The 11,639-nt window shown below is 37.0% G+C and overlaps 1 protein-coding gene and 1 pseudogene across 2 annotated transcripts; both read right to left on the bottom strand.

Moving 5' to 3' along the window:
* Positions 1-620: 620 nt before the first annotated feature.
* LOC148689480 (uncharacterized) lies at positions 621-7,417 on the bottom strand (annotated as a pseudogene). The gene is made up of 5 exons (XR_015958130.1): positions 7,277-7,417; positions 1,773-1,912; positions 1,039-1,324; positions 868-941; positions 621-791 (listed from the first exon to the last, which is right to left on the bottom strand). The product of XR_015958130.1 is annotated as an uncharacterized LOC148689480 (transcript).
* A 1,889-nt stretch (positions 7,418-9,306) lies between these two features.
* LOC137716469 (THO complex subunit 3-like) lies at positions 9,307-11,610 on the bottom strand (the record flags this gene model as incomplete). Its single annotated transcript, XM_088688482.1, has 7 exons — positions 9,307-9,726; positions 9,986-10,085; positions 10,173-10,230; positions 10,809-10,877; positions 11,032-11,123; positions 11,212-11,309; positions 11,405-11,610. Coding segments are annotated over 7 exons (714 nt in total), but the record flags the coding sequence as incomplete, so codon positions are not given.
* Between the last annotated feature and the right edge of the window lie 29 nt (positions 11,611-11,639).

Genomic DNA, 11,639 nt, shown 5'->3' with positions numbered 1-11,639 from the left:
AAATAACAATGCACATTAATATATCACAACCACAGTTCAGCATATATCCAAATTCTAATCAATAAATAAAATAAATGGTTCAAAAATTTGAGCATTCAACATAGAAAATATATGGTTGTGAGAAAAATAACTCAAAATATATAACAGAAATCAAAAGAAATCTGCCTATTCAATACTTTCATGTATCATTTAATAACAAATAATCAATCAAATTGAATATCGTCTAGCCATCCATAATTCATCAAATAAGCAGTTCGCTACGAGAAGATTAACATTAATTTGTTCAAAGACTCTTTATAATGAGTACTGTTTAGAGATATTTTTTGGATATAAATAGTATACATATTACCGGTCTTTATCTCATATTCCTTCGCAATGGGTGTCGCAGTAACATAGATATTATCTATATTTGGTCTTCAAATAAGCATACAAAACTATCTAACTACATAAGCAGTTAAACTAATATATGGTTTATGGTTTGTTATTTCATTAAGCTATATGAATAAAAGATATATTATTAGACCAAAGCACCAAACGAAACAACGTGGTATCTCATTTATGATGTATGATTACAATTTATAAAATCAGACTAAAACATCAAAATGAAATAACATGTCATCTCAAGAGTATCAATTATGCAGACCAAATGTCAGGGAACAAACTTTCATCCTAAGCAAAACTAAAAGAGTTAAAAAGTACCTCTCATGGGTGTAAAAAGTGAATGGTATGTTAGAAAGCACGCATCAAGATCCCTTAGAGTTGGTCCTGTTGGAATCCTATAAATTGGATACCTGAAAAGGTCATACCAAAACCAATTAGTCACACGACAGTGTACAACGAGTAAACGAAAACAGTGATCTATAGTACCATGCAACAGATATCCAGCTGGATGACAGTAGATCACAGCTTCTTAGTGTCTTTAGCTCAGGAAAATGGAGTATCTGTAGAAAGGGAAGTTCATAACAACATCCGAAAAAAGGGAGGTCATAAATAGCAAGATATATCACTATTGATGCTAGAGAGAAATGAAATTATAACCTTGTCAACTAAAGGCTCACGGCAATAACGAAAGTCCTGTTCAAAATACTCAAACAGTAAGGAACCTTGAGAATTTATAGATTCGCCCTCATCACTGGAACAGTCTTCATGGGGTGGTAAATGCGGGTCTCTCAAAGATAATCTTTCTATCCTACGAGGAATTTCACTAGTCAGAATTTGGTGATTCCGCTGCTCACTCAAATATTTTAGCCTATCAGTTTCGTAATCACAGCTACCATCACTGCTAGAATCCCTGAAGTCACTATCACTGTCCTCATCTGGTTACCTATCAATAAACGACCATCAATCTTTGAATAACATAAATGAATGAAATAAACCATTCATGTTTTGACAAAAAGCAAATATGTAAACTAAAGTAAGCAACGGGCAATAGTCAGTATACACTGATTCCGTTAAAAGTATATATTCTGATGCAAGGAGTAAACAAACATAGTAATCCATGAAACCCGTTTACCATAAATGCATGCACCATACAATCAAGAACAACAACAAATTCTCAAATTCAGTTTTGGATTTACCTCTGAGTAAATGCAGGACAAAAATCATTTTGCAGAGAGATAACGGTACACTTATCACTGATTCACTATCATGAAAGAAAATACAAACAATGCATGCATTTGACTATAACCAACTAGAACTATATCGAAATTCTTCTAAACTACAAAACAAATGATAAATCGAATTAAGCCAAAAGTATGGAGTAAAATGTATACCTTGTCTTAGTTGCCAATTTCGCAGAGCGGCCATATATTTGAATGCCGGACAGGTAAGGGACGTAGTACTGAACCACAGAGTCACTGTCATTCAAAATCAGAGGCACTCCTGCAACATAAACACTCCACTCCTTGAAGGACTACCTCTATCCGCACTCAACTTCAAGCTCACAGACAAATTGAAATGGGTGATTCTGGTGAAGCCGTGAAGGAAGGCTACTGGAAGTATGGAAATCGAACGGAAGTGAAAATTGAAATGGGGATCTAACCTAAAAACAAATGAACGGCACAGATTAAATCTAAAACAATGAACGGTTGAAATAATTTTCTTATAATGAAAAAATAATATATATATATATATATAATATTTATTTCAATTCGGTATGGGAATACCGAAAAAATGGAGATGCAATACCGAATCCCATACCGAAAATTTCGGTTTGGTTCGGGATGACATACCGAAAATTTCGGGAATTTTGGTTTGGGATTTTTTTGGTTTGGGATCGGGATTTTTTCGGTTTGGTTTGGGATTTTTGGGATTTTTTTTCCAGCCCTAAATATAAGTACGCTCAAGTGCTACGATCACGTGAAGGCTGGGCGAATAATCGCGGGTCACCTACGAGTCGGAACCACCTAAAGTGGTCTGTACGACAGGACTGTGCACCTAACTTGGATCCAAACTGAGCGTGTGGTGCAAGAGGTGAACATCACGTGAAGGACTGTGCCCAACTCTGGGCGGAAGCACTAACACCGGGGGTGCAAGTTATGAGCTCTCTATGCATCTCAAATCACTACTGAATGTAAACATAAATCACAACTCACCTGGCACTTACCTATGCGTCCACAACACCCAACATATATATATATATATATATATATATATGCAACTAACAATGCATAACAAACGGCAATATAATGCATGGCATATTAACGAATAAACGTTTTAAATCAATTTATGGGAAAAGTATAAGTATATAGGTATATACGGAAAACCAAAAGCCCACTCACTGGTATGTGGAAGGGTCGTAACCCCCTTGCCTCGAGTGACCACGCTCGTCCTCGGGATAGGTATCACCTATATGCGAAACAACTATAAAAACGTTAATTTTAAAGTACATAACCAACCTTAAGAAATAACTTCTCATACAATGCTCAAATGGGGTGTATGAATACACCAATGTGATCTACTCAACCTTAGGAACATCCCCATATTTTTAGAAAAAAATTTCACCGCCGCACGCGCCCCCACGCGCCAGCCACGCGCAAGCACGTGTCTGGCACGCTGATGGCGTCAGTTAACGCCGTCAGGAATATTCCGTTAACTTTAATGGATTCCGTCAACGGCGTTAGGAATATTCCGTCCAAACTGACGGAATATTCCGTCGTCTTCTCCGGCGAGGCTCCGGCGCCGTAGCCGGCGCCGAAAAATCGGGAAAAACTTCAAATCGTCCTATCTTCTTCGTTTTTTAACCAAATTTCACAAAATTGGTACCAAAATGAAGCTTACAACGAGAGGAACAAAATCATACCACTTTCAAGTGCTAAAATCCACGAAATCTCGCTGGGAAAGTACCCCCAACTCCGGCCAACCTCGAACCTCACGATCCCGACGTCCAAAACCTTCAAACGAACCACCCCGGGCCTCCTAAGGACCTCACCAAGCTTCCTACTAGCTTGAAATTCCCAAAAACATAAGAATTTACGTGTGCATGAATAGTGCCAAAAATCGGGCATCACGAGTTCGACGTGAAAACGAAGGTATCCTTACCTGAAATGGGTATGGCTGAACTTCTACGGACCTCACGAGCATGGATATGCACTTTGTTTCTTCGATCTGTGAAGATTACATGGGTTTTGGAGTGTGTCCGTACACATGGAGGGGGAAAATGGGAGAGAGAGGGCTCGGGACAGGGGGTGCAGGGCAGAAAATGGTGAGGGTGAGTGTGTGGAAATGTGTGTGGTCCACAACTAGCCACACCAAACTAAAAAACAACCACACAACGAAAATTCACACTAGGGGCAAAATCGTCTTTTCACGCGTACGTTTTAAAATTTTCGGAACGGGCTGTCACAAAGGAAATTACGAGTATTTTGGTCTAAAGTTGACTCGAACAGTCAAAGTTGTAAAGTTCTTTATCATCGTCAAAAATAAAGGGTGACCATCATAGGAAGTAAATTTTAAATGTGTCTAAAACATCGTCATGTAATGTTATTATTTTACTCAAATTATAACATGTATATTTCTTTTTATTAATATTTTTAAAAGTGAGACATATTAATTCTATATTATATAACATGTGGAATGATGACACTGCATGCAAAGATAGAGCAATAATTTTTTTCTCGAGTGGACTGTAACTATAAGCTACACAACCTATTAAAAAGCCTCCTAATTTTAGGTTTGGACATAAATAAAAGGATATTGTTATTGACATTTTAAAAACTCATTGTGCACTTCAAGGTTCAAACTTCCTTGATTTTGTAAGAAAAATATAATTGTTAGGAGTGCACAATGATTTTTTTAGAGTGACAATTACAACACCCAAATAAAATTGTTATGGATAAAACTCGACTATACAAAAGACTTTCATTAATAATAAGAAATATACCCTTGTTAAGGAGACAAAATAAGTTTTGTCCCTCAAAATACCTGCAAAAATATAACAATACAATTACAAATTACTATAATTGTCTTCAAGTGTTAGTGGTAACGTAACTTGGTTCATAGCCACATTTCACATGGCTCACGTGTCTTTTGAATAGTTTGTAGTAAATATAATAAGAAGATGATGTGTAAGTAAGGAGTAGTTTTTCTTCTTTTTGTTTGATAAGGTATTGCCTCTTCCCTTTTTGTTAACTGTTGTGTCTATTGTTAACTGAAAAAAAAAAAAAAAAAAAAAAAAAAAAAAAAAAAAAGGAGGGGGAAGAAAAAGGGAGATACATATACCTTATATTGCCAACAACTGCAAACTCATGAAACCATCTCACAATGTGAGTTTTGCTTCCAAGCAAACGTGATGTGCAAGATTTGGATTGTCACCGGAAAGAAGTTATAATACTCAATTCTGATTGATTTAATTTCATGCCAGATGGGAAAAAGACTAGGTTTCGAGAATGCGTGAAAGTATTGAAAGTCGAGAATAAGGGGTAAAAGGGAAAAAAAAAAGGGATAGAAAAACTTCAATAGAGATCAAACATGAAACATGTTTACCACCACGTGACGTTTGAATATAATAATATAATGTTATATCTTAAAATCCTTACGGATTCCATTATTTTATTGAAAAGACACTACGATACTGGTGAGCTCATTTCATATAATTCATTCTCATGTGAAAATGATTATGCTCCGAAGCCCTTTTGGTTGTTGATGAGGAATGAGCACAAGTCCAGAATCATGGGGTTATAATTTGGTCTTTAACTCACACGGTAATCTGTCGGGTGGTGTGGTCTGCAACATCTAGCCGTTGGGTGATTTTACAAAACTAGCCGTTGGGTTGGCACAAAGCCCACTTTCTCAATCATCCAAATTGGGTTAGTCAATATAGCAGGAGTGGACCTCCTTTCATTCCTAGCCGTTCAAAACATTTCCATGTTGATTCGGTGCTGAAGATTATGCCACGCGGAACAATAATCCTTATACTTCATTAAACCCGAACGACGGTGTTCGTGGACCTCAAGAAGGCGTCTCCGCCCTGCCGCAGCCTGCAGTCCCCCTCTCTCTCTCTGCAATTGCCTCCGACAGAAGCTCTGAAACAAAGCTTTCCAAAAAAGCCACTCTCATATGCGTGCTCTTCTTCCCTACGATTCTAATCTCTCTTTAATTTTTAAATTTTTTTTGGGTGAGTTTCGAGCTCTTTTTTTTGTATAAGGCGATGCCGAGTGACAGATCTATATGGGGACCCGGGGGGTCCCTCGACCCTTCGAAAGCTCGAAGAAACATTTGTGATCGACCTTCGGGACCCTCTAATAATTTGGGCAGGTGCAGAGGGACGAAACTGTTAAGGGGCCTAGGTGGTCCTAGTACCACCGGAAGCCGGGATAAATTTCTGTGAGGACCTCCAAGGATCACCCAAGTCTGGGCATATATGGTGGAGGAGAAGGGGAGCGGAGCTGCAGAGTGTTCTGGTATTCTGCAGACCAGAAAGAAGAAAGAAGACTACTTTTTATTCAAATGACTTGAGAAAACGGTGTGTTTGATGTATGGTTTGAAAAAAGCTTCTAAGTAAAATGGTGCGTCGATACAACGTTCTTTAATATATAGTTTTTGCAATTTTTTACTAAACAAAATAGTTCAACTTTCAAACAGAGTCAGAACTTTTCTAATTCCATATCTAACTCATAATTGGCTAATCCCATTCTCCAGTCGCCTCCCCACCCACTAGCACAACCCCAGTCTCCTCCCCCGTCTTCACAAACTAAGTAGTTCAATTCCAATTTTAGATAATTTCAATTATATTCTGAATATTTTCGTTCTAGTTTGCAATAAATCTATAATGACACATTTTTTAGTATGAAACTTCGTTATGGACAAATTTAGTTTTTGTAATTTATATTTTCGTCTAATATTTTTTTGAACTTTTATATTGAGACCACCTAATCTTAAAATCCTGCATCTGCCATTGGGTGCAATGGAGAGGCTTGTTGCCTCTATGGATGTGCAAGCAACAATGGAGAGGACATTTTTTGCTATGAATATCATTGAGTGTCTACTTTGCAACAAAATGGGAGATCAATAGTTCCGTGGAGAGGACATGTTTCACTATAATTTTTTTTTATCTTTATTGTTGGGACCCCCGAGTCTAAAATCCTAGATCCGCCATTGGCGACACTGTTGAGTTCATTGCTTCAACAACAAGAGGAGGGAGGAGGAAAGGGATCGGCCATGAAGCATTTTTGGACTTGGCTGCCAAGGCGGATCTGAGGGTTTGATATTTCTCCTCTTCTACGGGCTTGCAGTGGAGTCATCCATGTCCGCCATTGCTTACAGATATATACAGTCCCCCATCTCTCGCTTTCTTTTCTTTCTATCTCTATAGAGAAGGCGACACAAGAGGGATTCAACCATCTTGACATGATAAAATCTTGAGCGTTCAAATAAAAAAGCGTTAGACAGGAGGATGAATAAGAGGGGAGAGAATCTCAGTCCTTAAAATACAAGCATGATGTGCCACTTAAAACTATAATTTAGGGGGTGTAGTCAAGTTACGATTTGATAGGATTTTAATAGACTTTAGAATAGTGTAGTGAATCAAGATTTTAAAAGATGATTTTAAAAGACTTTGAAATCGTAGTGTAGTCAAATTAGGATTTCATAGGATTTTAAAAATACATCCAAATTCATGGGTAGTCAATTGAGATTTTAATGAATATTTTTAGAGTGATTATAAATCTAGGTGTATTCAAAAAATCAAAGATTTGCCAATATTTCATTAAGTTGTGAATTTTATTGAATTTATGGGCACAAAAATATATAACCAAGACAAGAAAGAATCCTATTTTACCCCATAGGATTTCATTTCAAGCTCTAGCCCTCTCTCCTCATTCCTTACTTCTCGGCCATCACTCTGCCTCCCATCTCCCTCGAATCCATTTCTCCCATGCTCAACCAATAGTGATCCACTTTGGTCTAACCCTCTCCTCATTTTCAAGCTTTTCATCAGTGTACACTATACCATTGCCCTTGTAAACTTCGGGCGGCTTACAACTTCGAATGCAGCAGCAAACTGGTGCTCCCTATCTTTATGGATTCCAGTGCAGCAAACTACATTGTTCTTGAAGCAGAAAAAAAAAATGAACTGCCGGAGGAATTGTCAACGAATAGAGGGGATTAAAAATAAAATCAGTTCACAGCAGTGAATGCTTCACCCGGATGACGCAATGCCAAATTTTCATGCCATCCCAAATGCTGCAAAAACAACAAATGAATCATTAATGGTAAAACAAATAGGAGAAGATCAGACTCAACTAGAGGAACTAATGAACAAATCTTGGAATAAATGAACAAATCTTGGCATTGACACCATGAACAACATAAATGAATTCTCGATGACATTGTTGACGATCCCCGATGACCGTCTCAGCTTTGAAGAGAAGGGGCAATGACCAGAAAGAAAAGAAAAATAGTTAGGTTTTCAATTGTAGAGAGTTGGAGAGGTTAATCCCAATCACAGGAATTTCATTAAAAATGATCCTACGGCTTTGCGTGTGATTCTCAATTTGTTTTAAAATCTTAGGAAATCCAAGAAAGAATCCATACAAATCCATAGAAATCTATAATACAAATCTGTCAAAATCCATAAAGAATTGTAGAGTCTATTAAAATCCTTTAAAATTAGTCACCTAAAAAAATACATCAAAATCCTCTTAAATTCAAATTGACTACACCCCTCTTAGTGATATATATCTTCATTTGTAAGCGATAGGTCTTAAATTCGACTTCACGTATTTAATTCACATTATTTTGACTGGTCTATTTTAAGGCTTATTCCACTCCCAACTCTCAGTGTAAATATTATCATTTGTGAAAAAAAACATATACACATGATGTCAGTTAGGAAAGCATAACATGAATAATTAATGGTTCCTATTTGCAACAGTAACAAGCAAATACAGAAAATGGATCTCAACAATATGCGATTAATAGTTTATACTACATTCAAAGCAAATTGGATCCAAGTTAGACTGATTTTAATTGTTAATTTGGTTCAATTTTGGTTCAAGTTGATAGTATGGGATAGGCAACTTAATCCACTTTCTTCCTTCCGCATCTCACTTGAACAATTGGACTTAAGGCAAGCCCAATGGAGAAGTCAGACAATAATTACCTAATCCAGCTCCCTACTTATGTGACGTAAGGCTGACGTTTGACACAATTTAAATTACTAAAAAATTATAGAAATTACTAAAAATTATAAAATAAAATAAAAACTAATTAAAATATAAAAATCATAATTTTTTTCTATAAATACCTAACAAGACCACTTACACTACATTTCAATATTTTCAAATACTTCCAACCAATCTTTTATTGTTATCCGAAATTGAAGTTATCTTTTATTATGTTATAAAATAAAATAAAAACTAATATTTTAATACGAATTACCTAAGCTATTCAGTTTAGGGGTGGGAGATTGAGTTTAGGGGTGGAGATTGCACTGAAAGTGCTCTAAAAGAAAAATAGGCGGGAAGAGATCCCATCCGGATCTTTCCCACCAAATCCTAGGGATCCGGAGATCCGGACTAGGGGTGGGTTCGGTTCCGTTCGGTTCGGTTTTTTGCGAAAACCGGAAACCGAACCGAAATTACTGTTCAGTTCGGTTTTCTATCGGTTTGTGTTCGGTTCGGTTTTCTCAGTTCGGTTTCGGGCCGGTTCGGTTTTTTTTTTTTTGCTTTTTTCCCCAAGTAGCTTAAAAAAAGTATATGAAAACAACTTGCATCCATTTTGTAATAAGTCCTATTTCAACATAATCGTCAAGACTCAAAATAAACATTCCAAATTTCTAATATAATCATAGTCTCAACTCAAAGACAATGAAAATAAACATTCAATTCAAAGTTTAATTATAATCAAGTGTTCCAAAGTCCAAAGTTAAATAAACATCAAAGTTTAAATCTTCCAAAAGTCCAAACTTAAAATAAACAGCAAAATTCAAGTATTCCACATCTAAAAGACTAAAATAAACATTCCAAATTTCAATATCTTGAGGACATGAATCAATATCTTTTTATAGCACTTGAGGACATGAATCAATATCTTTTTATAGCACTTATGATTAAAGTCTACCTGCCAAACTAGTCATCCAATAACTGTAGAGTTAGCAGAAATATAATTGAACTGTACAGGAATATACATGGTTGAACTTACTCAAGTTTTGGAAATGTTTTCACACAGAGCATCTCTGAGATATCCCACAAGCTCACCAAGGAATCAACACTCCCTACAGCAAAATATCTGTCAAGGTACAAAGAGCATTAGAAAGAGTACAAGGCAAGCAGGTCTTCCTGTGACAGCGTCACGAGAATATTTTGGAAAAAAAATTAAATATAATTAAATAAATTGAGCATATAACCCTTTTTATAGTGATTGGATCGAAGATGGTGGAGTTCAATAGGCAGCACCAACTAATATAGCAAGTTAATAGCCCAGATGACATCAAAAAGCGTTTTTCTCTCTTAAATAATTTAAAAGATAATACATCTTTGTAGCAAACCTTCCAAGTGGGTCAATGGCAATGCAATAACACCCAGCTGTATGAGCCATGAGAGTGTCGACTGGTTTAAGAGATGGGTATGCTAGTACTTCAACCGTACCTGAGTAAAAGAATATATAATAAAATATCCATTCCAAGTTCCAACATATAGAAAGAAAAGAGATTACTTAAAGACAGTTTTTCTCACCGTTTCCAGTCGTCAAGAAGAAAATTTCACTTGTTGTGCTCCAAGCAATTTCATTAACCTGGAAACTTAGAAGACTGTCCAATAAGTATTTGAGGTGCAAAGGAAGATGCTATAAACAGGATTAGGGGGTATCCCTTGTACTAGGATGAAGCAATAGGCGGAAGGATCACATAAATGGTATACAGATAAGTTACACATGTTTTCACAACTATGAATCAGTCATACTACTTAGTGGCTCTACTAGCAAAAAATCATTGAAAACATAATCATGTGGATACAGAATAGTAAAGTCAAATTTTTTGAAAAAATTAAAAAGCACCAATGTTCAATGAAAAAGAAAGAATTTGGATTGACAATTTCTGAATTTCATAAATTTAACGACTTCAACACCACCATGAAAATAGAGGAGATATGATTAACATCAAATGTGTGGAGAAATCGATCTTGTGATTTGTGTTCTACAACCATAAGCTCTTAAGGTCAATGTCTAACGTTACATATGAAGATCATACAGAAATTGAATGACTTCTCAAGATTAAGCACCATTAAGCATCATAGTTTTTTTTTAAAAGTCTCATGCTGATGAGACGATATAACTAAGCATCATACACGAAATGTGAAATAGGGGATAATTACCTCATAATTGAACTTTCGCTTGTGAATTGGCTTAAACTTCCGAACATCCAAAATTGTTAGTTCATCATCCTACATTTGAACAACGGGCAAGAATACAGCTTAAGAACGGCAATAAATAGCTATTAGCTACTGATACCCACCACTCAGAATTCTACAGAATGAAGTTACTGAACCAGAAACTGCACAAAACCCGGGGAACGAGGTTTGGAACAACTCAACTTACCCTATTACCAACGGCGATGTGCGTCCCATCAGGTTTATAGGTGATGTTAATGTTCTCCCCACTAAGTTCTGCTAGCTGTGCACATTTTCCACCTGAAACACCCACATAAAGATAACATCAAATTCCCATCTTTGTACCTAAAAAACGAAAAAATAAAAACTTGAAAGAGCAATGACTCACTCCAAGCATCCCAAAGATGAACCGTGTGAGAGACAGAGACAATTTGAGAGTGAGAAAGGTCCGCCGGTCGCGAACTCGATGTCGCCTGGGATTCAAGACTGAGAGAGACAGAGAGTTTGAGAGATACAGAGAGTGATTGAAGTTGAAGTCTTGAAGACCGAGAGAGAGAGAGAGAGAGAGAGAGGAGGCTAACCTTTTGCTGTCGACTGTCGAGACTTGAAAACGGCAAGAAAAATCTGACGGCGAGATGAGAGAGAGTGACTGACGACGAGGGCAAGGTGTGAGAGATTGAGAGTGAAAAGGGTCGCGCCGTCGCGAGTCGCCTGAGAGATTGAGAGAGACAGAGCGAGAGAGAGAGATGAGGCTCAGGGCCTCAGGCTGCGCGAGACTGTGAGAGGGTTACTACTGGGTTTAGGCCCCTAGGCCTA

Source organism: Pyrus communis, chromosome 17 (genome assembly GCF_041283825.1).
Source record: "Pyrus communis isolate YQ-2024b chromosome 17, ASM4128382v1, whole genome shotgun sequence".
Taxonomy (NCBI): domain Eukaryota; kingdom Viridiplantae; phylum Streptophyta; class Magnoliopsida; order Rosales; family Rosaceae; genus Pyrus; species Pyrus communis.
Note: the sequence above shows the minus strand (reverse complement) of the source record. Positions and strands in the feature narration are given on the sequence as shown.